Source organism: Parambassis ranga, chromosome 20, assembly GCF_900634625.1.
Source record: "Parambassis ranga chromosome 20, fParRan2.1, whole genome shotgun sequence".
Lineage (NCBI taxonomy): Eukaryota > Metazoa > Chordata > Actinopteri > Ambassidae > Parambassis > Parambassis ranga.
The window spans coordinates 652,849-680,530 of NC_041040.1; the positions used below are offsets into that span (position 1 = coordinate 652,849).

General features: G+C 42.9%; 1 protein-coding gene across 1 annotated transcript in view; it reads left to right on the top strand.

Annotated features, from left to right (window-relative positions):
• The window catches only part of kcnh2b (potassium voltage-gated channel, subfamily H (eag-related), member 2b), a 152,936-nt gene that overhangs the window by 13,491 nt on the left and 111,763 nt on the right, over positions 1–27,682 (top strand). The window contains exon 2 of the mRNA XM_028432905.1: positions 4,349–4,579. Within this exon, the coding sequence (XP_028288706.1) occupies positions 4,349–4,579 (231 nt within the window). The remainder of the gene's footprint in view (positions 1–4,348; positions 4,580–27,682) is intronic.

Sequence of the window (27,682 nt, forward strand, 5' to 3'; positions counted from 1 at the left end):
AAGGTCGGGTAGGAGATTTCATTCTGATGCACTTTTTAAAATTAGTGTAACTTCTCTTTACAATCCGATAGCAACCGATTAGTTCGGCAGTTTCTCATTAAAACGAAGAATATGAATCATCTGAAGCTATAAAACATAAAAACATCAGCCAATCCTCCGGGTGGACCCTGTAGGAGTATTGGCTGGTTGTCACTCTCTTCCTGCTCTGTGCACCAGAGAGGTACGTGCATGATGGCCGAAGTCACAGACCGCAGCTCGTCTTCAGGTGATGTGCGTCCATGTGATTGGGGGCGTGGCTTCAGGGTGAGCTCCGAGAGAAAGGGGCGTGTGTTTACTTTGGAAATCTGACTGACTCTCACTGAGTTTTAAAATCTCCTACCCTACCTTTAATCATGGAAAAAAGTGATGGCTCAAATGGAAAGAAAATAGGATAAAATTTTGAATGTATTTTTATAGTCAGAGAAGAAAGAGACAGATGCAAGAAACATGGTGGAATAACATCGCACCAGGGCCTTGATTCCTGTAACAAACACTTGACCAGGTGAGCTACCGAGACACCTTGAGAAATGATTTAACACACACCAGAACATTCCTGTAAGAGAGCCGAACTTTATTTATTGTTGTGAACAATAATCAGCCTAGCAGCTGTCAGATCAGAATGGGGGTTGTGTTTGGAACAGTGAGTTCTTACTGTTTTAGAAGAGTCATTGTTGTAGTGATGGGCAGGCTGGAAAGAAAGCACAAGTTCTATCCAAATACTGATTGGGTAGCAGAAAGATGCTTGTTTGGGAACTGTGGGACTGATGTGCTTTGTTGACCCGTCTATCCACCCTGATAATAAATCTCTTTTGTGCATATATATCCATAATTTGCTGATGTATGGAGTTACTCATCAAAGAAGGCCGATATGATCCTCATGCAGGTTCTGTAGTTTGTCTGTCTCTCTGATTAGAAGACTTTTATTTATGAATACCACTCATGCTGTAACACAGGGTCATGTCGTGTCCTGTCTGATTCCATTCCAGAATAATCTCTCCAGGATATCCATCATCGTCTGTTATTTTCAAAATCTGTGCCCACTGCTGAGAAAGTAAACCTGAAACACACACACACACAAAACTGGCTCCATTAAAATAGTAACACAGCACAAACATCCACAAATCATTGAGCAGCAGTCTATTATTCTGATATAAAAACTGCAGTGGATGAACAATTCCTCCCAAACAAAATGAAGTTTTCCTCTGATTTAAATAAAGAAATGAAGTGTGCAGAAATGTCAGAGTCTGCCAGGCTTGCATCCTGCCGGAGGTTGTAAGAGGACTTATAAATCACTGCTTCAGAGGGACTCGCTACACATCACCTCTGTGAACTGTGTCTTAGACGTCATTTACAGGGAATAACTACACCCTTCCTTGTTAAAGGATAATTCCTGTTCTGGGGCCTTTTCATAATCAAGTTTAATGAGGAACACTTAGCAAGAAAAATTGCCCCCAGTGTGCGCACTGTGTTTTAATTGTATTTATTTATTCATTCATCATAGGGACGTGGGGAACATTAGACACATCGCCTCCTTCTGAACCCTTGGCAATGGATAGAGGAAGAGCCAGGCTAGAAAAAAAATGTTGATTCTCAGTAATTTAAAGTTCAGTGAGCTGATAGTTGGGAGTGTTTGCTAAAACTGGAGGAGGATTTGTGATAGAATTCTAGAGATGATTGAAAGAGCTGTGTATATGTAAGCATGTATGGGTGTGCCCATTGGAACAGGACTCGTATAAAGAACCTTAAATGCAGTGTGTGACCACTGTGAAAGGCTCAGCAGGTATGAGAAATGAAGCGTGGAGTCAAAAACTGCAGTTCCTCACACAGCCTCCGGGGGCTGGCTCTGAAAGTGAGTCAATCCACATAGACCTACATGTTAACATATCCACCTTTACATCAGAAATACAAAGTTCATTATATTTAGACTTATGCATGATTATGAGTGATGGATGGGTGCTGAGTCCTGCTTCCATGACAGCTCTACCTGTATTTGGATTAACCTGAAGTTTAGGCAGACTCAGACGCTGCTAACAGCTCTACAGAAATCTATGGAGTGTTCATACATATTTGAAGACTCTATGAATTTGATGCAAACAATCACAAAGTGTCACACATGGGCACTTTGGAGCAGAGATTATCATTGTACAAGACTAGTTCAAGTTACCACTATTCACATCTAAACAACCAAACAAGCAGAAAACAGTCCTGATTGGCCCACCAGAGCAGACCATGATGGTGATAGAAAGAGAAAGGTGATTTAGTTTAGTAGTTTTAGTAGTTTAGGATCAGCTGGACTTTTTCCATTGGTTGTGTTGTTTTTGTCATTTCTTCCTTTGGGCCTGTACATCCTAGTTTCCACTGTTTCATCCTTTATTGTGATGGCAGAGACAAACTCTGTAATCACTCATCATCTTTACCTTCCACCAGTTTTAAAGCCAGTTTCCTTGGAGCTGGGCCTTTACTTAAGTGCATTTTGATCTCAAGCCTGAGAAAGAAAAGCAATTACAGGAGCAAAATCTCTCCAAGTTCCCGTCTTCCCTCTGTTCGTAGCCTGAAGTCCTTGAGAAAGATTTAACACAGATGGCCTTTCTGAGGATCTCCCACGTGAAAATTACCTGTCCTTCCAGTTCTGCTCATCTTGTTCCCTGCAACAATAACTTTGTGGCTTAAAGTTACTTATCTCACCCAAGAATAGCTAATCATGATTACTGGGCTTTATCCAGGTCTCTCACAAAAATGCCTTTGATTGATGAGGACCTCCTAAGTGCATTCATTTACTGAAACTGTATGTGTGTCTCAGAGAAGACTTCGTGCTTAGACGCTTTAAACATGCAAGGAAACAGTAAGAGATGGTTTATCCATCTAACAAATAAGTAAACACAGCAGGGGTACAATGTGTAAATGTGTACATTTTAACCTGTATAGCGCCATCTGTACTGTCAGGGATGTTGCCATCACTGGGTTGGTTGGTGTGGAAGTCAAACAGTAGCTGGCATTATCCAACCAACGGTGACTACTCGAATGGAGGAGACCTGCGCACTCTGCATCCAAACATGCACTAAGCTGCTGCTGCTCCCATTAAGGCTCACAGAGCGGGATGTAAATAGCATATTTCAATGTGCAACCTAATCTAAACCTTTTACACAGTGTGCTTTACTTTGTCATTTTTCCTTTATATTATATCCTTAATCACTGATCTGGGTCCCAGGCTGCTGCTCACAGTGGTTCTTCGGACTTTTACATCACATTTTGATGCAGACTAATTGCTCAGAACTGTGAACGGGTTCTGGACAGATCACTTCTCCGCTCTCCCCACTCTGCCATGTCTTTTCCCCTAAATGTCTCAACATTCATTATCTCACTTCTGCTAAACTTCTTTGCCACCATCTTTTCATCTTTTCCTTACATTCTATCCTGTTTCTTTGTGATATCACCACCATAAACTCCATTATCCATCCTCCAGCCTCCGCCCCTGCTGTCCCCTGCTTCCTCCACTCTTTTCTGTCACCAGCTCTAACCCTCTAACATCCACATGACTGTTTATGAGTGCTGTACTCCTCACAGTGGGGACCAATACTAAGTGAAATCAGCAAAGAACATTGGGTCTCCTCAGAAGCTTAACACTCTTTACTGGAGGCCATCTCTCAGTCTGACAGACTGTCACCTTGATGCAGCACAAACACATCTTATGTACATGTACACATTTTCGATGTTTGTATGCGTTCCCTTGTTGTTTATTCCCACTGACTTGCAAGTAATGGTGTGCGTCTGTGTGCAGTGTGAGGGAGTAGCTACAGTATGTATATATATATATATATATATATATATATATATATATATATATATATATATATTGTGTGTGTGTTCAGGCACAGTGAGTGCACTAATATCATCCTTTGACACTGAGCAGAGCCTGTGGAAGTTAAAGGCTCCTTCTACACTCAGTGGTTTGGAGGGAGACGCACGTCAGGGGACAAGGATGCAGCGTCTTTTTAAACCTTTGACCTCAATCACACACACACACACACACGAATGAGGATGACTTGTGTTTTTGGTCTTTTATGTTACCTTACCTTGGTTTGTACATGTTTCATGTTATTAGCATCGACAATGGGCGTATGTACGCTAATTAGCATGGGTGCTAATGTGCACTATGTTTAGTGTGGCTAATGGGATTATTTAGCATTATTGATTACACCTGAACAACCAGTTTTTATTTTATTTATTTTGTATCATTACATATTTTCTATGTTCCACATCCCGTTAATTGGTCTGTCTGTCCATTTTTCTTTCTTCTGCTGACCCGCAGGTCGAAAGTTTGTTATTGCCAATGCAAGAGTGGAGAACTGCGCCATCATCTTCTGCAACGATGGCTTCTGCCACATGTGCGGTTACTCGCGCGCCGAGATCATGCAGAAGCCGTGCACGTGTAACTTCCTGTATGGACCTGACACCAAGCGTCTGGCTATTGCCCAGATGGCGCAGGCCCTGCTGGGGTCGGAGGAGAGGAAGGTGGAGATCAACCTGTACCGAAAAGACGGTAGGAAAACAAATCAGCTGTGTTTGAGCGATGTGACATTGGCTGTGTGTGCGGCTGTTTTGGGCGTTTTCGTTACATATGGAGATGGTTCTTTAGCAGGAAGACAGATGGCATGGATGTTTTGAAAGATTTGTTACTCATAAAACCGTTAGGTTAGGAAGTCACGGGATGTGTATGGCTTTATGTTAATATGTATTTGAGGACTATAAGATGTATTTGTCAGTCAGGACATGTTAGTTTGGTGTGTGTGTGTGTGTGTGTGTGTGTGAGAGAGAGAGGGAAACATTTGGCACCCACCACCTCATGTCTTGTCCAGGCACTCTACTGTTTATTCCATGTTTTTGCAGCCTTTTAGTGCCAGATTTCCCTCTTTTGATCATCATATGGTTCATTTCTTCCAAACTATATTTAAAAAAAGTGCATCGATGTGGCAGAGTATTATTAAGTTATTCATAAAAACATTTAAATAGCAGCCTTTTTTAATAAAGCTGACCTAAATTCCCCTTCACATAATGTGAATGTTAGAGGACGTTAAATGGGGAACTCTCTTCTATGACAAGAATATATTTATGTCAACTAGATGGCTTGCATAGTGATAAAGAGCTGTCATGGTAATAAAGTCAGCCACTCCCTGGGCTATTGCCAGAGCATCTGCTGGATAATTTCCACCTGTAGATGGATACCAGCGAGCAGTGAGAGGAGGGAGGAGGGGGAGGAAAGGGACTCACCACTAGGCGAGAGATGGAAGGAGCAAAGTGAGAGGATGAGACGGAGAGAGAAACCATGACTGTCGGAAAGTGTGTTTCTCACGTAATCTCAAAGTGAGAAGAGAGAGAGAGAGAGAGAGCGAGAGAGAGAGAGAAACAGAGCGATGGCGCCAGCTGTCCCTTTCCTAAGTGATACATGTGAGAAGTTCTCTGCCAACTCAGCCCTCCCCACTCTGCACGTTTCTCTTTCCACTGTTTATCCTGGAGACGTGGACACATGCACAGATCTGTTATTAAAAAGCACATTGTAAAATGCTACACCCCTGTATTTAGATTTACAGAGGTGTTGTCATTTCTGTCACGCTGGTGATGTCAGCCGGAGTCCACCGCGCTATGACAACACGTTGTTAGAGGCTCTGGAATTAACAGCGTTTAATGATGCCAGAGCTGGCTGGGAGCTCACATCGCAGTGGTTTGAATCTGCCATCTCATCTGTTAAGATGTAATAACACTGTAGCTTTCTAGTGACTGGTGACTCGTGGAATGAACAAAGCCATGATTAATGTTGTGTCAATGACATATAATTATTGACGATAACCAGCAGTCACTGACACACAGATGAGTCTGGCACATACAAAGCAGCATATTTCTAAACAGTATCACATGAGTTTAAGGTCCTTTCTGTGCAGTATAATGCAGGATCACTGTACTCATTTGTTGCCCTTGTAGCTCCAGTCAAGCTAACTACTCAACATTTTGGCAGGTGTGACCCTGGTGACTCCTCCGTCTCAGTCCACACATGCACTCAAGCTTGCAGACACACAAATACAAAGTCTTAGGTAACCTCAGTGGGCCACCTTCAAGCCATCAGAGAGCTGCTGATCGAACGCTGCGGACGTAGCTCATCCATAATGCACACAGAGAGGAAACACTATGCCACCTCCTCTTGTCTCCTTTTCCTTCATCTTCCACTGCAAAGGCAAAGAGGGAAGAGGAAGAATAGCCTCTCCCTTGATCTTGAAAAGCAGTCTAAGTAAGACTGTGCAGTGTGTGTTTTACTTGGAATGGTGGGAGTGTGTAGCCGTGACCCGCAGCAACATGACTACAGAGCACACACACACACACACACACACACACACACACACACACACACACACACACACACACACTCTATGTGCACACACAGGCTTCATCTCAGCCCATTTATCTAGTGCCAAGCTTAGGCATGAGCCTTCAGCATGATGGATCTTCCTTCTCGCTCTCACGCTCAATTGTCCGACTCCAATTGCTCACTGGCTTAATCAATCATGCCGTCCAGGTAAACTACAATAGGAAGCATGCAGAGATACAATGTGCATGTAGAACACACACTGGGCTGTGCTCCAGCTGAGAGTTTCCTGTGAGGCTTTGGACTGTGCTGTGTTATGTTGGCCTCGGGTTCACAGAGGCGCATGGCAATGATTAGACAGGCGTGAAAACACTGACAGCACAGGATTCTTTGTTCTGATGGAAAGAGTCAATTTCTTGAGAAAGAACAAGGGATAAATCTGTTCAGACCTAATTGATATTCTTCCTTTTCCCCTGTCTTACACTTGGAATTCTCTACCCTCTGCAGTCTGTCTCTTGATCTCACCGATTCTCTCTCAGACTCTCTCTCATCTCTTGTTTCTTATCTTTTACTTCTTAGCCTTTATCTTGTCTACTGGTTCTAGTTGCTCAGTATCACTACCTCCTGTTTTTCCTGTCCCTTTGTTGCATTGACCCATGTGTGTGTCTTTTAACCCTCTCGTGACCTTTTGTTGTTCTGTCTCTCTTTGCCCCTCCACCCGGAAAGATAGAACATCAGTAATAATGTAACAGAGTGGGTTCTTCATTGATACAGAGCGTCTGGATCAGAGGGCTATAAAAGGGGCCATCATGAGCTAGATTAAGGGTGTCCCTGTTGTTAGTGGTGAGCTGCTCATGTCTCTCTGACCGTTTCAGTTCCTTTTAGTAACATCATAGTTTGGACAGGTGACAGAAGTGCTTTGAATCCAGAAGAAAATGTGTGTTTCTGAAGAGTTAATCGACAGGTCTGAGTTCACACCATTGACAGTAAAAAGTATGGACAGAGCTTCCGTGACGTCATGTTGGCAGCGCCACGTCCGCCAAAACTCCAAATATGGACAAAGAGGGGGAGCACGAGCGGAGTTTAGGGGGGCGGGCGATTGTGGATGGAGGAAACTCGCGCTGTGATACGTCAACCGCCTGCCGCCTGCAGCAACGTCCATAATTATGCATAATTTTAAGTTCGAATGTAATTAAAACGAGTGAGTCAAATCCTTTGAGACCAGAATGGTTTTGTGTACCAGGCTGTAAACATGTTCATTTCTGCTGTGAAGTCGGCCATTTTAACATGGGAGGCTATGGGAAATGACTCGCTTTTGGAGCCAGCCCCCAGTGGTTGCAGCGTGAATTACAAGTTTATTACAAGATGGCTGCCGCTTGGTTCACACACTGGGTTGATTTGGTCACCTATTCTTCTTAAAGACTTCTCATGTACAAAGATAATTGTCCATACAACCTCTTGGTTATATTTTACCTGTTGTACTGGTATAACACGCCAAACACTAAAACACACACAGCAGTTTGTCAGCGATCCTGCTGAAAACCACCATCCTGGTTGCACACATAAGCACTAGGTTTTTTCCAGCTTGAGCTAATGTGACTGATAACGCCCCCGGACATTATACAAAAGACTGTCTTGGGAGCACAGTAGGGTCTAGCATCTGTCTATTAGACAATGTGAGTGTCCTAACAGCACTGTGCTGCTTTGATAATGCAGTGAGCCCACAGGAGCAGGCAGGCCTGCGTGACTGGAGGGACTCTTGATTGCCTATCAGCGATAGCTAAGCAAAGCACTTAGAGACCTGCAGCCTCTCAGGAGAGGTTAGCGCTCTGTGCTAAAGCCTGCTGTGAATAAACCCACCTTCAGCTAGGAGCACATAATGCACACACATACAAACATGACTCCCGCTGTCAACCGTCGCCCACGCAACAACAAATTGCATTAGGCTTCAGAGATGGAAAGAAAAGGTGTCCGTTTTCAAAACAGAGATGGAGAGCTTTTGTTTTGTTTGAGCAAAAAAGAACCAGATAATGGTATGAGCGTGCACTTTGGTACACGGTGTAAGAGAATAGAGTGCAGGGTGGGATAGAGATAGAATTAGAAGGATCAGGAGAGCTAAGGGGGCAGATGGGAAGCTGGATACAGTCCAACAGCATCACCAGTACTCGGTATGCACCTGAAAACCCTGTAAAATAAAACCTACAGGTCGTCTAGGAATGGGATGTATGTGGTAACTCGCACTGAATAGGCAGCATGGGGATATGTATTGCCCTCCTGTTTTTAATGACACCCAAATAATGAATCATGACATGTCGATGTGTGATAGCGCTGCATTGTTTGTCCGTCTCATTAGTCACCCGATGTGCTGTACCAGCCTTCACTGCATGCTCCAGAAAACACACTGTACACACAGTAAGGGCCAACGACTCGATACGACTGTCGCACCATACATATCAATGCGGGCATCAACGGTGTGTGTGTGTGTTCCTTGGAGTGAAATAATGGTTAAAGTGCACATTATGTACACAGCAGTATCCTTTCATACTACTCACTTGAGTATGAGAACAAAACTGTAATTCAATTTACTCTCGCCCCGGGAAGAGGCCTATTTGAATTAACTAGTAATCTTATAATGATGAGAGTCAGCAGATAAAAATCTCCCTCAGTTCGGGCTTTTAGATGCGCACTGTGACCAATTATCACTTGGATTTTTAACATGTGTGTGAATTGGTGTCGGTGTGCTATAATCAGCTAACTCACTTATCACACAGCAATGGCTGCCTAATCAATGAGTTTTAATAATGAGTCGCTTCACTCAAGTCTGTCTCAGAGCTGGTCGAGCTGATGTGATCTGTGTGAAAGGTCAAGCTGTAATAAATGTGATTGAACCGGAGTTTGTTTCACTCCATTTGTTGCAGCTTGTGTGTTTAATACATCCGATTTGGCCGTGTGTATATATATGTGGCCCCAGGTGATGTTCAGATATGTGGAATTCACTCAATAAGAAAAAATATACTGTGACTATAAACATACATATAAATTTAGCAGTGTGTGGTCCTCACCCACCAATATTTTGATTTGAACACATCTTTTTTTTTTTTTTTAAATCAGTAGTGGAATTGGTAGTATTATCACACGCCCACATGCATAGACAGTCGCATTAATGCTTTGAATGGAGCTGACCTGCAATGGATGCAGGAGAGCCCCAAAGGTGTGTGTGTGTGTGTGTGTGTGTGTGTGTGTGTGCGCGTGTGTGTGTGTGTGTGTGTGTGTGTGTGTGTGTGTGTGTGTGTGTGTGTGTGTGTGTGTGTGTGTGTGTGTGTGTGTGTGTGTGTGTGATGCGAATGATTTTAGTACAAGCTTTATAATTACTTCTGGTTTCTGTGTGTTTTACACCCTTGTTGTTTCCCCACCATGGTTTGAAGCTCTTAAAGACTTTATTCTTTTCTTATGTGTTTTAAATATGTTGCTATATGGACTTGTCAAGAGAGAAAAGCTGAGAGACACTGACGCTCTGATCACTGTGTGATTAGTCTGACTCACTGCAAGTGGAACTAAAACACATACCACTTCACTTAAATCTCTTCTAGTGTATCCACATGATATTTGTCAGGATCCTTTCAGTTTTACTCTGTGCTACATACATCGCCTTGTCTTCCCTTCTGCATGTATACCTCGCCTCAGTTTTCTTTATTTAACACTCTTTCTGTCCAAATCTTTTGGAGACATTTCCAGGCTACAGGGTGCTGCAGTATTTGCAGCCATCTGACAGAGTGCAGAAGCAGCAGCTCTGCTTGCACTTTTATTATTATTCTTTGAGTCTGCTTCTTGCTACCCCGGGCTAATCTGAATATGCATGTGTACTGTATGTAAATTTTTTTCCCTCACTTCAGTGTGTGTATGTGTGTCTGTGTGTACAAGAGTGAGGGAGAGAGAGACGGAGAAGGGGATGTAGAAAATCTGTATGTATATGTATAAAACTTGACTGTGATATGAATGTTAAATACTTCGGGTGCCATTTTTCTATAGTAATATACGAATCACTTGAGCATCAGCATATTTTTTTGATTACATTTAAACACTTAATCTTGGATGAGGGCAGAAAAGTGGATACACTGTGCTGCTTTAGACTTTGCTTGGCAAAATCTAACAAGACTTATGGGACCTGCCATCACACCAGAACACACCTAACAAAGCACCCGTCTTATCAAGAGTGATGGAGCTGGGAACCAGGTGGTAACAGGGTGAGTGGGTGGAGCGGGACCATTCTTATAGGTTTATTACTTCATTTGTCTGCATGGCCCCGGTCCATCAGTGCCTGCCAATCAAACCCTGCCATCAAGTGCAAACCCTGGAATCTGTTAGGTGTGTTTCATTGTCCTCTAAGGTGCAAATGCTCTAATGGCTTAGTCATCACCGCTGCTGCTTCTTAATGCTGCTGAATGCAGAGAGGAAATGGAATTGGGGCAAAAACAGTAAACAAAGTCATATGTCATAACAGTGGGGTATGTAAATTCAAAGCTCTGTGCTGCATGTGCTTTCAGGTGTATGTTATGTAAGAGTGCATTCTGTGATGAGTTGTACTGAGAAGTGCTTGGTTTGCAGTGTTAAGTCCTTACCCACTGAACCGAAGTGGAGATGTATAATTGACAGTGGGGAAACTTGAAGAGCCCTTCCCGGCAGGCTGCAGCTTCTGTTAAGACTCAATCCTTTGTGTGTGTGTGTGTGTGTGTGTGTGTTTCTGTGGATGAACAAATGTTTATTCTGTATTTTATGAGTGCACAACAAACTCCTGATACTGTCAGCTGTACAGAGGCTTGACCTGGAGGATTACTCTGCCTTGGTTAGGTTTGTTTCTGCTGTTTTTGGACTCTTTGGTCATCGTGTTCCTGGACCTTTAGACGGCTTATTAAAGGTAGGGTAGAAGATTTTGAAAACTCAGTGAGAGTCAGCCAGATTTAGAAAGTAAACACACGCCCCTTTTTCTCGGAGCTCACCCTGAAGCCACGCCTCCCAATCACATGGACGCATCACCTGAAGACGAGCTGCGGTCTGTGACTTCGGCCATCATGCACGTACCTCTCTGGTGCACAGAGCAGGAAGAGAGTGACAACCAGCCAATACTCCTACAGGGTCCACCCGGAGGATTGATGATGTTTTTATGTTTTATAGCTTCAGATGATTCATATTTTTTGTTTTAATGCGAAACTGCCCTTAGTGCTATATAAATAAATGTTGCCTTCAGCACCATCCATTGGACAAGTGAACACTGAAAACAGCTTATATATCATTTATCCTCTGTGCTGTGTTAGTTAAATGCCCCAACCACACAAAGAATAAACCTAATATGGTATGAAAATGCTAATCGAACTTGCTTTTGTTCAATATTTAGTTGCAAAGAGATGAGAAAAAAGGCATCAGAGCAGCACTCTCTGCACCACTCTCATCTTTCTAGTGAGCACTATTGCAAAAAAAGTACCTCTCTCTCTCTCTGGGTTCTTGAGTGTACTAATGATGTTTGGTGCAGCATGCAGTACATATCCATTAGTATGGTGGGCCTGGTTTATTTGCTGGAGTATTAGTTTATTTTAAAATGACTGCGTGACTCATTTCCCGGTGGAACAGCCCAAGGAAATAGTCTGAAATTTTCCCAGCCGTCATTCATCCTCTCCTTGCTTTGGTCAAACCCAGTCAGTGTGTTGCCACACCAGCCTTCCCTTCGCTTAAGCAGCACATTACACAGTGGCTGGTTAGAGCTGTTTACAGGCACCTTCTGTGGTAAAATGTCTCATTGAAATATTAATTGGGTTAGAGCTTGTCACTTTTCTGTATATTTATTAGGTACTCCTGTCTTAATTTGTTTGTCCTCATGTAAAGGAGATACAGCCCAAAGGTCACACGTCTGGCCTTAACCAAGCTGCCTTCCTACAGGACAACTGTAACACAGACTGTATGAATCCCATGAGATGCACCTCCAGTTTTCAAATCATAGTTAATAGCCTCAACATCAAGTAGTTAATCCGCCCACTCCCCGGGATAGATCACGCTGTTTGCTCTGACAGGATTCTTCTGTTATTGTGGCTGTTAAAGGTGATTTTACTTCAGCAAATACTTTTCCAGATGCTTGTTGGAATTGTAGGTGTTCTCGGTGTTCCTGCAGTTATCACACTTTTTACCCTGGGAGAGCTTGAAAGCCATTGTAGGAGTGTCACTTCTGTCACACATTTAAAGTTGCTGTTTGAAAGACTAATTAAAGCCGTCAAAGGGCTATGGGTACCACTGTTTTTTTAATTTGTTTAAAGAAGAATTCACCGGAATTTTCCATATAAATAGTCACTGCATGAGAAAAAGTTTTCGTCCTTGAGGATTTTTATGGATCAAACAAGGGTTTCATTAACAAATACCATGTTTGTGTGGTATTCTGACTTCATGTGTAAATCTTGTTGAAAGGACGTAGGAATCTTTTCACCACTGTTGATGTTTTGAGATGTTGAATATGATGAAAAGAAGTGTGTGCTCAAAGAGACCTTTCAGCTCCTGTGATTCAAAGTTTTGCTGACCATGGAGCACTAACATCGCTCCCTGTACAATTGAGTTTTTGGATTTTTAAATCAACCTGGTTGCATTTCATTACATGTGTCAAACATATCTACGTCACTGGTAAAACAGGCTCCTCTAGTTTCTGACCCGTCTGTTGGACCTTTCAGAACGAGCTGTTAAGGAGCTGTTAGCTGCTGCTGCTGCTCTGAACCCCTGTGAGAGCCAGCCTTATGTTTCCAGAGGTGATTGATGTTGTTGACATAATACTGTGAAAGTCTTTTAGGAGTATGTTTAATAACCCAGCACAACTAATGATGTCGAACACGCACTGTATTATTATGCTTCAGTAACCTCCATCTCACATGCGTCTCTGAGTGTTTGTATGTGTCGTCCCTGTGTCGGTGTGTGGAAGACACTACGTACATACTCGTCTTGTGTGTCTGGCTATTTCTATATGCATTTGTAATCCCATTTTATTTTTATTTGCCAAAATAGCAGAATAATAAAACACCCTGTTGAGTATGTGGAAATGAAAAGCTGCTTCTGTCCTTGTTTAGCCTCCTTTGCCTACCCTTGAATACAAAGCCAATCACAGTTAATGTTGTTGCAGGGATATTTATTTGAGTGCTTTATGAAGGAAGGGAAGGATAAATGGCTCTTGCAGAGACCCGAGTTATTGGGTAGTGCGCCTTTTCCAATGCCATTAGGACTTAATGTAGCACTCTTTAGAGGGTGGAGCGAGGGAATGGAGGCAGCAGTTGATGGACAGTATAGAGGGTAATGGAAAGAAGGAGGGGGGAGAAGAACAAACCAGTTAGCAGTGGCAGAAACAGGAAAAGAGTCACCGTACATTTTTGTTAAACAAATGATGCTTTGCCTTGAGTCTTGTGGGCAGCAGTGGCTCAGTGGTAGAGGAGGGTTGTCCAATAAGGGTCGACGGTTCGATCCCAGCTCCTCCCTAGTCGTTGTGTGTCCTTGGGCAAGGCACTGGTGTATGAATGCATATGAATAAACCGGCGGTGGTCGGAGAGGCCGTAGGCGCACCTTGGCAGCCACGCCTCCGTCAGTCTCCCCCTGGGGAGCTGTGGCTACATCTGTAGTTTACCACTGCCACTGTGTGAATGTGGTGTGAAAGAATAATGCATCTGTGAAGCGTCTTTGAGTGTCCTAGAAAAGCGCTATATTAGTTCGATGTGTAATTATTATTATTATTATTGAGGTATTTTTGTGTTGATGACTCAGCATGCAGATGAAAAACTGGATGCTACACTTATTTGGTTTCTCATTAAGTTCTGTGTTATTCATCCATCATAATGAACACATGAGTGGAAATGGGTTTTTGATAGACAGTTAATGTTGAGTCATTTATGTGTGTCAGTCTAATGAGGAAGGCATGCACAGCCCAGCCTACAAGTTACAGTCATTAATGGAAGAAAAACCAATCTAAACACTGATGTGGTAATTTGGCTGAAGTATTTATAATCACTGGTGTAATGATTTCCATTGCTGTTTTCATTACAGAGCAATCGCTGTTATCATGGCTAACACACAGCCATCATCACTGTAAATAATGCACATGTCTCTGTGGTTATCTTTGGAAGCCTTATCTGTTTGCCTGTAATGTAACTTGTGTGCATCCCCATTCAATCGAGGGGGATCCCTTCTGCATTCAAAACCACTCAGATTAAATCCGGGAACACTCCACACATGTTTGAATCTGACTCCGTGTCTGTGAGATAACGCCCTGCATGGCGTCAGGTGAAACCCACGTGCCGGTCAGCTCACCCGCGGACTTCTGATGGACAGATAACCCTTGATGCCAGGTGAAACAGTAGAGCTGCTCGTTGCTAAGCCTGTGGCCCCCGTGCAGTGACCACACATGAGAAGCATGGCTTGCCCGGGGCCTTTTCCACATGTATTATTCACCTCAGGTAGTTGGGTGTAGCTAAGGCTTGGGCCCCTGAACTTAAGGGTCACATTATACACAGGAAAGGGGACTGCACCTCTGCCTCTGCCCTCAGGTCTCAGTTTTTTAATGGAGAGCAGGCACCAAATTTTTCTTGATATTTCTTCTTTATTAAAACTGTAGGGAGGCTGAGAGAGCAGCATGCAGGAGGGAGGGTTCATGAAGGATATGACCTGAAGTGGAAAGAGGAAAAAAATACTAGGAGACTGTGTGTGTGAATTTAAAGGATGGAAGAAACTATATGTACACATTTTTTATTTATTGAGACAATAATGACAGTAAACGATATAAAGGTTTATCTTCTGCTAAAGATGATCACCTCACTCATAACATTCACTGTTTAGTGGATGTATCCTGCTATCGAATGGGCACAAAATGGTCCCTCAGCACTTTTCAGGGTACATTTATTTGTGTTAATAGTTGCACAATCCAACTGTGCACTCCCCTGACTGTTGTCTCTGCTGCTGTAAACACACACACACACACACACACACACACCCTTTTAAACACAGTGGCATGAATCCAGATGGCATCAGACATGGAGGTAATTCCATCAACTGAATCTGTTCACCTGGTCGTGAACCTTGGACGTCTGCAGATTACTTTAGTGTTCCAGACCACTGGTTTCACTGTGTGTTTATCTGCACACAGATATGTGTATTTCTTCGTGGTTGGGGGTCACTGCTGGTGTGTGGGCTTTCAAACTTCATGGAGCACCAAAGGGTCAGAGTGAAACCATCTCCTGTTGTAATCGTGTGTGAAACCAGATGTTTCTGCACTGCATCTTCTCCTTAAGTTCAGTCCTTTGTTTAATCAAATGGTAGCCTTTCTGACTTTTCTTGTGAACTGGTGATGTGCGTTTTTTTGACACGACATGCATGCAGGTCATTGCAGAGCTCGTGTCTTATTGCCTGACCTTTAGGTTTATATGAGCAGAAGACAGCTCACATGAATTAGGTGAATGTTGGACGGGAAAGTGTTGTAGAGTACTCCTACGTGGCGGTGACAGCTGATGGAGTCACTGTCTGCAGAGGGCATGAACCTTCATGTTAACTTCATCTATCACTGGAGTCCAGTCACATAAAACTTCATGTAAGGATCCACTTGCTAATGTTAGTTCTTTTTTCAGATAATGTCCTGCTTTAGTCACAGATGGGCAGATTTTATAATTATGTGTTGGAAAAATAAATTCCATTATTGCAAATGAACTGGGCAGCTGCATTCTTGCATACAGCTGTGATATCTAGAAATTAGGGATGCTACAGTGCATGTCTGCCAACAGCATAATTAAGTTTTTAATATTATTTCCTACAGTAAGTCATCACACAGTAATAAAAACTATACATAATAAATTTGCTAAAAATCTCTAAAACTCTCTCACAGTCCCTTTGAAACTTATTTTACAAGGCAACACACACTGGCACGAGGAGAAATGGCATAATCACAACTTAATCAGGACTATTTCATTTGTGTGTGGAAGAAATACGCAGACATTTGTCTTGTTAATAGCGTTGCAGCTTGAAAATTACTGTTACTCGTACAGATTTATAAAACATTTGTGATAGTGGTGCTTTGTGTAATCATTGAGTAGTACTTGGGTTGATCACATCGTTTCTGTTTCTCCTTTCTTGCCTTTACAGCAAACATTACTTGCATCAGAGCCGACGTACTGCCGGTCACACCGCCATGCCTCTGGCCCGTGTATTGTTCTGTCAGTCAAAGCTTGTCCATGCCTGGCCCCGTGCACATATTGCATTAAGTACGTCAGCCTGTCTCAGATGACACTGTCTCCTTAATTGCTTTACTGTCTCTGCTTCACACTAAACCAACTCCTTTTTAAAGTTTATTCATCTGGTGTTGTCAGACACTAGAAACAAGGCTAGCAAAGCAGTCGGGACATATATATATCAAACTGGACTTAAATCTGTGTCTGTCTCCCTCCAGTCTCCATTGGCTTTTAGAAACTGGTCACACAAGTCCTATCAAAGAGGTGTCTTGCACCAAGAGAGAAAAAAGTTGTTCCAGGCTTGCCTTCCTCCTGGGGTTCCTGTAGGTGTCAAGAAGAGAGAGATGAGAAACAAAGATACCCTCTAATCTTTACAGAGGTGAGAAGTCTGAAAGCACAGAGGTGAAGGGATTGAAAAGACAGGGAGAAGAGAGAGAGGAAAAAAATGAAGGGCTAAGTGTAGAGTACCAGTTGAAAGATACAGGAAAAGGGCAAGAGAGGAGGAGGAGGAGTAAGAATAACAGTAAGCGACTGATCCAAGATTTACTGAGACAAGTCTGTGGTAACGGCAGCAGGAGAGGAGGGAATAATACAAGCTGACCTTTGACAGTCAGAAACCACATGATGATGTGAGCAGGAGAGACTCCGGTCAACCGCCTGCACCTTTCCTCCTCCCTAGGTGTGCTTCAGCCTCCATCACCAACCAGCCTAATGAGGGTGGTAGCTGTGGTTTTTCCTAATCGCCCCCAGCCACTGTGTCTCACAACACAAGGCTGGCTGACGTTCCCCATCCACTGTGAATCTGCTGCCTCTTCTCTTTCACGCTGTCTTTCATCCTTTTCCCATCAACCCCTGCATCCCGTGCCTTCCTCCCTTCCTTTGTCTCTCTTTGTGCTGGTCTCTCCTTGTCTCTTTGCTGCTCAGCTTTCCTCCTCTCCCTGCCTTCGTCTCCATGGTTAATCATATTGGCCCTGCCTGGCTGAGGGGCTAATTATCCTTTACAAAGAAGAGGAGAGAAAAGGGAACATTCCTTTTAGCCTCCTGCCTGACACTGGGGTTTTTTTTGCTCCTCAAAAACATATTAGATTTGCTCCAGACTGTGTACAAACAGCAGTGCTGGACAAAGCCTGCAGTCAGGATTGTCCTGATTATTCTCCGGTGTCATTTAATGAGAAGGTTTTACTCATTCCATGTGTTATTGCTGAAACACTTACAGTGGATATCATTTTAACCTTTGTCTTTGTAGGACTGAGGTAATGAACATACTTTGGTGCTTGTCTGTCCCTTTAATGGACAGAACTTCACCGTGACAACCATAGACCCATAGACTAAATCATTTCCAACACAACTCGTCCATCTCATCTGGCCAATAACGATGCAGACCAGGGTTGGGGTTGAAATAAATTAAATAAATTGAACTCCTAAATGCCAGTTTAATTGCAACTAAAGTACATTAGATGTCATATTTGTAGAACTGCACAGGCGATTAATGACTACAAAGCCAGTGTCAGTGATTGCTGGTCTGATCGATTATTCAGCCTCCTGCATCCATAAATCAACTTGAATAAGTAAATTATAACAGTGATGTTGCACACCTTCATTATTTATACCCCCCCCCCTGTTCATTTAGAGTCATCCCTCATCTGACTGGCTGTATGTAGACTGTATGCATGCACAGGCACTGCAATATACATATATAATATATATGTCAGTCACAGGCTCAGTTTCACATATTGTATAGAACTAAAGTACACAGTAAATAAGACCCTCTGGAAAATTAGGTTTAGCTTAAAAATTAATTTTCCACTGTAAATGTCAGCGATGTTAAACCTGAACTTTAAAAAAAAGATTTCTCCAAACTTTTAGAAACACTCAACAAAGTAGACGTACAATCATTTATCAGCCGGCTGATAAATGAAACCATGTGAAGAGTGAGGAGTTATCTTCTTCATGGTATCATATTATTACACTGACTATAAATCAGCCTTGAGTAGTGTCAGATTTGGAAGTAAAGTTTTATCATATGTATTCATCCACTAACATGTGACAAATGGCCGGCTGGTGCTCTGAACGGTGCGGCCTTGTAAATGGACTATTGATTGGCATCTCACAACTCCTGATGAGCATCAAAGTTGAGCCGCTGTTTGAATACAACATTAGCCCTGTTGCTTACCATCCGTGTCCTCCTGAGAGCTGTGTCACAACCCCAGCATGATAAATGGACTCGGGCGGACTGTCTGATACATCATCTACAGAGCCAGTTAAATAATAAGAGGGAAACTGGGCCAGCAGCATCTGGCACAGGTCTGTGTGCTGGAAAGAGGATGAAAGCATGAACGATCACGATCCGGTGAAGCACTCATGGTTTAATATCAGCAGCAAACTCGTCATGATATATAATGTATATCAGGAGATTTTGTTATTGTTAACCGGCTCTGCTGCTCTGCTGTCTCTCCAGTAGACCTGGAGTACCCTGTGTCTGTCTTTGTCTCGACGTTACACCTAACTGTACCCGTCACTTCCATGACGAGTGTGTGGTGCAAAGTATAGCCAGCTGGAAGTGTAATATCACTTAATTAGTCAGCTTTCTCTTTTTCTCTCACTCTTTTTACTCAGTGAAGAGTTCCAGACACACTTACTCCATTCCTCTGGCCTGTAATTAGGCCTTTCTGTCTTACAACACACATCAGTCCAAGAGGGGAGCCGAGCATTCTTTCTGACGTTTCTCCTTCTCTCTTATTTCACAGCCTCCTCTCTCGAGCGTTTTCCTTTTTTTTATACAATAAAATGCCATTGAGCTAAATAATTCCCGGCCACTGATTTCAACAACTTTTAATGAATGCAGTACGTTCTGCCTTGTCTCTGTCTATTGATGCCTTTTGGTCTTGGTTTTTTTTATTTGCAGCCAGGTGTAATTTCTTTTCTGTACTTTTTTTATTCCTTGACTGCTTGCCCTAGATTTGTAAAATCAGGGTTATGTTTGGGCATCACAGACTCTTCATTAGGTTTCAGAAAATCATTTTCTTGTTGGTGACAAGCCTAAAAAAAAATTAGAATCTTACAACCATATGTTATGCTTTTATTGGTGAGGACAGACTGCTATTCCATTAAATAGAAATGTAATTAGATTTTTGGACACCGGTATGTTCCGTGCTCTCTCACATGCACACACACACACAGTGCCTCAATCTTTTGCTCACACTATTACTTGGTCACTGCTTATTAATCTATTTTATGCTAGATTTGAACCCTACATGTCACTGAGCCGCTGCCTGGAGTGATGTTTATTCTGTTCTCGTTCACAGCTGATGCGTTTGTTGTGAAATTGTTCAGCCACTAACATGTTGTGGGCTGCTTGCATTGTTGTTTTGTATCCTCTGGGCAAATTTAATCATTTACAATGACGAATAAGAATGATCCAACCTTACCTTGTGTATTAAGTGTGTGTAAAACTATGCGTAAAACCTTGGGTTAGCATGTCTAAAAAAGTGAATCCTTGTCTCTAGAGATTTGAACCGCAGTAAAAGTCTCACCTAAGCTGTCTGCACTGAAGCAAGTGTAGCAGCAGAAGCCATAAAATCCACGCCTGACTAAAGCTCCCCACAGTTTGCCATAAATATCACTGCACTGCTGCTGAAGCCAATCTTGATGACCCATTAAAAGGAGGTTTTTAATTGAGATACTAAAAAGAGTTTTGTTGTGCAGTATTATCTCACAGAGGTCCTGTGTGAACATGGCGGTAAAGATAATGACAGGGAGCAAACACCGACAACATTTAATACTGAGGCAGCAGCGCTGGTTGAATATCAATAAGTCAGAGTGGAAAAGATAACTTTGCTGCTGTCAGCTGGAAAAGTCTGGAAAGGTCAACGCTCTGGACTGCAGTCTGAGTTTAGAGTATGAAAGAATATAGCAAACTACTCAACTGTATTCATGAGGATTGGTTTTAATGTAATTACTGTTGCCTCTTGGTTGTCATGACAGCCATGGGCTTCTAATTTTAAAATTGGTGCCTCCATGTTTGTGTCTTTTGTGTGTGTGTGTTGCCCTCATGTATTTCTGGCTGATGAGAACACGTCTAACAGTGCTAATCCGGCTCTCATGCTGCCGTATGGCTGCAGGATGCTTCAGGGATCAAAAGGGGAAACACACGATCGATACCCGCCTCCCACTGGACCACGTGAGAGGTCGGCCATGTCACACCTCAAGGTGACTGGAGTGTACTTAATTACATGCATGCACTGGAGACACATGCACTGCATATGAAAGAGCATGAAAAGCGCACACTTTCTTATACAAGATCAGTCTAATAAGTCAAGCCACGGGTCAAGCCCTTAATTAAGACTTTTCTCAGGCTTCACTTTAATCTCCCGCTCTTCATTACATTAGCGGTAAATACACCTGCCTCGAGCATGTGACTTTTGACCGAATTTTAAATTTGTCGCATTCATTTCGACGGGTTCATAAATAAACACCTGTGCTTGCATGTTAAGTTTTCACTAATCGTTCTGGCTGTCGGCCAGGTCTAACTCCTCAGTGTGAATGAATGCTTAAGCTGTGGAGCAGGAGACCTTAAACTTTGTGAGGGTGATGTGCCCATTGTGTGTCCCAGCAAAGAGTGATTCAGAATTCATCTTTGTCCGATGTTATTAGTTTAACAGAAGACAGAGAAGGATAGAAGCAGTGCAGACTGCGTACATGTGAACAGAAGGTACAGGAAGAGAGGGATCACAATGCACACACACACACAGTGTGTGTGCTGACCTTGGCTTGGCCTAGAGTGGTCTGGCTAAGCAGAGTAATGATGAGGCAACATGTTGACATGCTGGTAATGACGTTAGGATTAGGGCACCTGAGGCCCCACACACCCCGGGGACTGTGCTGGGATCTGATTACAGCATGTACACTCACTCTGATATGACATCACAGCAAAACCAGACTGAAGGGAAAGTGAGGTTCTGTATATAATCACAGGGTTAACGGTGGCACTGTGTGAGAGTGTGTTGGTGTGGGACCACAGCAGCCATGTGTTCCTCGGTGTTTTGGAACATCTCTGTGTGTAAAGCCTCTGTCAGCCCTCCGGATCACATAGGACTAGCATTTATCCAGCTGTGGCAGATTGTCAGCCAGCATCTGCTAATGGCAGGCCTGGTTATAATTAGGAAGGCCATTAACACTCCTTCATTATTCAATTGATTCGAATTTATGTCTCAGCCTGGGCTCTCTCACTCGCCCTCTCACTCGCCCTCTCTGTGGTGTCTAGCTTCATCTTTCTTGCTCACAGTGTTGCTCCTCAGCATGTTCCACTGTCTGCACAGAGGCCGGTGGTAATCCTGTGTTTTTGTACATGACGCCAAACAGATGTGAATGTGAGATGTGTGAATACAAAGAAAGTTGCTGCTGAAAAAGTGGAGGGATGTTCATACAACATTGGCTGGATACAGTTAAAAACGACAAACTGTGTGTGGTCCTTGGAGCCGCTACCTGCCAGCCTTCCCCATCAGTCCTCACTCACAGTGTTTCTGTGTTCCTACCTCTCCTTGACTCTTCACCTCCTTCCTCACACATTGATTCCCCCTGTCGTTCTCACATCATTTATCTTTCCTGTCCTTCATGCAGAACTGTTTTTGTCCTCTCTTCCCTCGGCCACTCGTCCTCCTGTCCTTTTTCATCTTCACACTTTTCATTGCTGTCCTGCTGCTGTCTCACTCAGTGTTTGATCTGTGGCGCTCATGTTTTCTTCCATCTCTTAATGTAAAGCTCTGACTGTTTCTAATGGTTCATTCTGTTTCTTGGAATGTGTTCCTCTAGGCCACAACTTTAATTGATGATGATGGATGCTGTGATGTAAATGAAGCAACAAGAAGCTAATATAGCTGGTTTTATTGCACGCTCCTGCCGCTGATGGTCCTGAAGCCATTAAACTTGACAGAACCTTAGTGCTGCACAGAAACAGTTAAATGTCAGTGACAGGTGAAGGTGCAGCAACAGGTGACTGAAAAAAAAACTTGTTAAATGTAATTTTGTTCTTGCCAGGTCGACCATTTGTCCATCACCGCTTATAGCTAAATGGCCTCGAATATAAACATTAGATATTGCTATAAAGCTGTTGTATGAAATATTTAACATTACATCAAAAATAAACAGTGCGCTCACGATAAATCCAACTTCTATATTATTTAAGAGGCTGCCAAAGCAAGTGAGGTGTAATTCAAACCCCCGACAGGCCTTTTTCAGCCAGAGTTTCCCTTTGAAGACTGGCAGTCCTCAATCAAAGCCACCGCTCGCAGAAAGGTTACCCGTAAAGGTCATGTCAACAGAATCGCTAGCTGATGTGCCAGTTCACTGGATTATTCACTTTGCCTGGTTGCTGTACTGTGAGTAGCCGTATTGTGTGGTGGTAATCAGGACAGGTTTTAATCCATGGCTACAGCATGGTAATGATGTTATCTGATGTATCTTGAGAAAGAGGAAATGAGATTGCTTTGTGGACGGCGAGATAAGGGCCCATTCAGAGGGTTTAATCTCACCGTCTTAATCAGAGGCGCTTGCTGAGGCTTTGTCTACGTTAGATGGGTCCTGACCAGACTCACAGATGTACTTCAGGAGGACAGGCCCTGTGGTTCACTGTGGGTTGGATATATGATGATTTTCTAACTAAAATATTGATACTTGATCGGTGCCAAATGGGGCATTATTAGAATGCCTGTAAGACATTGTGGAGGGAGTTAGCACACACACACTCCAGACAGGCTTTCTCTGTACAAATAAACCTGAATGGGACTGAAGTGTGTCCTCATACTGTACATGGGACTGACTGATTGATGAAAATAGGCCCTGCTTTTAATATGGCTGCCACCAGAGCCTGATAGACACCTGCTGAATTAATAGGCTGCAGAGCCCCCATTCATTCCTAATGCCAGCTTTCCAATAGATCTTTGCTTAATGACTGTATGAAGCCCAGCTGGTGGAGGTTTGAATGCTAGAGGTCATCCGTCAGCTACACAGGAAGGCGTCACATAACAGCAGGAAACTCCAGTCATGAAGTATTTCAAAGGTTTAGTGTTCTGTTTGTTTTATTTGCGGCCCTCTCACACATGTAGGTGCACTCTTATTTACATATCCACACAAATAGATGACAAAAGCCTCATCCTTTCAGTCTATCATCCAGTCCAACTGCCTGTCATCTGTCAGTCGTCAGCAGCCTGCTGTGGGGTTCATACCTCTGTAATAACCACAAACTGATACAGCGGCCGGCTCTAAATCTGGCTCTTTTTAATCCACGGATACAGAATCAGTCGGCAGCAGGCAACAGTACTACGTGTCAAGTGTTGTCTACGTATATATAACAGTCCATGTAATAGCTATTTGTGTATACGTGCAATATCCGTTTTTTTATTTAGCAGCCACATTGGACGTTCACAGTAAAAATTAACACTAAGCCAATGAACACACACCACCAATAACACCAATGTTATCCAAACGGGTTAAACATCAATGTTACCTGTTACATGTAAAACAAATATCACCACATGCAAAGAGTCCTGAAGAGTTCATCAAAGGCTTTAAAGGAAAAAGGAATAAGGAACACGACTACAGCTTTAATTCTAAATAACTGCATGATTTAAGTTTGAAACATTCTTGTCCGCCTCGCCCCCTCCCTGCCTCATGTTGTTGTTGTTGTTGTTGTTGTTGTTGTTGTGGCACACTGTTTGCACTCTTCCTTGATCTCAGTCGTAACATGCTTTACTACTACTTTACAGTTTGATCATATCACTGCCTTTAGGAAAAAAATACAGTTACACCTTTTAAATTGCACACCAATTAAGAGACTTCTACTACAGTCTCTCCCGCTACAGCACCACTGTTTAATGCCTCAAGAACAGAAGAGTACCAATTGTGACACCTGAGCATGAACATTTTGTTCATGTCAGCACATTTGCAGATAACAATGACACATATTCTGATTCTAGGTGAGTTAATTGTGTATGCACACTTAGTCATGTTAGCTCTTTCTTCTCTTGTCAGCTTAGAGCATCTTTCATCAGGTGTCAGTCGGTTTTTTGGGGGGTGGGGGGCGTTTCACACCCTTCCCTCTGGCTGGCTGGTGGCTTCTCCAGCTGTTGTGATTTTTGCTGCACACTTTTTAATAAGGTCCAGAGGGATTTACTTAAGATTGTGTGTGTTTGTTAATGTTGTGTCATGTTTTTTCTAATTGACAAGACTGAGTTGAGGTATAGATCAAAGTAGTGTGTGTGTGTGTCTGTGTGTGTGTGTGTGTGTGTCTGTGTGTGTGTGTGTGTGTGTGTGTCTGTGTGTGTGTGTGTGTGTCTGTGTGTGTGTCTGTGTGTGTGTGTGTGTGTGTCTGTGTGTGTGTGTGTCTGTGTGTGTGTGTGTCTGTGTGTGTGTGTGTGTCTGTGTGTCTGTGTGTGTGTCTGTGTGTCTGTGTGTGTGTCTGTGTGTCTGTGTCTGTGTGTGTGTCTGTGTGTGTGTCTGTGTGTGTCTGTGTCTGTCTGTGTGTGTCTGTGTGTGTGTCTGTGTGTGTGTGTCTCTGTGTGTGTGTCTGTGTGTGTGTGTCCGTGTGTGTGTCTGTGTGTGTGTGTGTGTCTGTGTGTGTGTCTGTGTGTCTGTGTCTGTGTGTGTGTCTGTGTGTGTCTGTGTCTGTCTGTGTGTGTCTGTGTGTGTGTCTGTGTGTGTGTGTCTCTGTGTGTGTGTCTGTGTGTGTGTCTGTGTGTGTGTGTCTCTGTGTGTGTGTCTGTGTGTGTGTGTCCGTGTGTGTGTCTGTGTGTGTGTGTGGTGTCTGTGTGTGTGTCTGTGTGTGTGTGTGTGTGTGTGTGTGTGTGTCTGTGTGTGTGTGTGTGTGTGTGTCTGTGTGTGTCTGTAATGGTGTGGGTGACTTTGGATTGGAGGGTTGGAATCGGGCCTGTGGTCACATGTGTCCATCCCTCCTTGTCCTTGTAGAAGCCGTCAAACTTTCCTGGCTGTCGCTCTGACACGATGTTAATTGTGTCATCAGGAAGATGAGAGCAGTGTGTCATCACATACAGGATTTAGTAGAGCAAAATGGAGTTTAACATTAAAGTTATAATCATCTTCCAGATGCTGTTAGAGGGGAGATTAGGTCTTTGAAGTTTGAACAGTCAGAGCTTCGACTGTGTCATCAGCTGGTGATGTATGTTATTATGTGCTGATTTACTTTCGCTGTGTTCGGTCCAGCAGCATTGGTAGCTCAGTGAACACAATGTGCAGCTTATTTATCCCTCTGGTGCAGTCCTGGTTGTCAAACAACTGTTGGTTTGAAAGCTCTTTATAATGGACCCTATTATTCAAATATTGATGTTTCTCAGCTTAGACTCATATTCGGGCTATTTACGACGCCGCCCTAATGTTTGGCTGATGTGCTGGCAATGACTCCAAGAAGACAACAGGCCGAGACAAATGCAGACAGATCTTCACTCACACACAAACAAACCATACTTTCTTTAGACGGGGAAAGACACATTGATGTATTTCTTTTGCAAGTGAAGAGAAATAAAAACATCAATGTGAGGGAAGTTTGATTCATTGTTGTCGCAGCTCTTTTAAAGTCATTCACCAGAAAGAACAGAGCGTTCTGTTAGCAGCTTAACATAGTTGATGTATTGATTTAGACAGCTCTTAAAGAAATTCTCATTTTGAAAGTTGTGCAGACAATCCAGTTCAATTAGGCTTACCAATTGCACCTAACAGTACCAGAGGATGAACAATGCCGAATCTCATCCTTAAAAAAACAGCTCCTACATATAAAGAAAAAAAACAGAAAATGACAGCAGAGTTTGTTAGGAATTATCAAAGGAATTTATATATATATATATATATATATATATATATATATATATATATATATATATATATATATATATATATATATTGCAGATTTGCCTACAGTTCCATATTATTTCCTGCACCTCATTATCCCTGACTTGAATGTCAGCCTTTTCTTTCTAGTTCTCTCTTCCTCATATTTTGTCCTTTCACCGGTCAGTCTCTCTCTCTCTCTCTCTCTCCCCCTCATGCCTCTCTCTCCTCCTCTCTCTCTCCCCCTCTGTTCTTAATTAGCCAAGGGCTCATCAGCTCAGTTTAAGTTACAGGTCTACTCCTCCCTCTCCTCTCCACCCTGATTTACAGCTCCTTAATATTTCACAGCTGATGAATCATTTAGGTGCTAGCGGCTCTCCTGTTGGGTTTTTTTTTTGTCATGCTGATCTTCAGGATAGAAGTCAGTCCTCTAGTTGAAGCCAGGTCCATTTGCAGGACGGGTGCTTCCTCTAATGATGGTTTCTCATTTGCTTCGAGTGCAGGGTTAAGGTTGCTCGTGGTTTTAATTTCATAAAATCTGTTTTACCACCGAATGTCTAGCTTTAAGCACACAGGAAGTGACATGAATGATATCTTAATTAATGAAAGGAATATTTAAATGACTGTGTGGAGGTCGATTTTCTTCTGTAACCTGCATGTGTGGCATGATGTATTTAAACAGCTCTTTGTCTCTTGTCCTCTGTGGACACATTAAAACTTTACAGTGCACTTGGTACAGACTTGAAAAGCCAGCTGTCCAATTTGCTGTTCTCTGGTCGTGATCTCTCAAGTGCCACTGTTGCTTCCAATTGTCTTGCAGACGTTTAAATTGCATTGAAAGACGACGCGGCGGTCTTATTGCGTGGCATGACTTTGGCTGGGCCAGCGTGATTTTCCACATAATGACACTCGTCTCATTGCCACGAGATCCACACAGGACTTGTCATCAAAGCCACACAGGGGCTGTAGAGGCTCACTGAGTCACCAGCTCATTTAAACTTGCATTTTTATAGGTGTTTCCCAACTTTTCCAACACATGTTATCTGGTTTTTTAAGGCTATGCAGTGCACACTAATATATATATATATTTAAAATGGACCTCTTTGTTTGCTTTTACTTGCCCGTAAACTGAACCTGCATTTCTGTTGGAGGCTCTACCACCACCATCACTTTTTCACCATTTGTTGGGAGCACACATAATTGAATTTGGCTCAATACA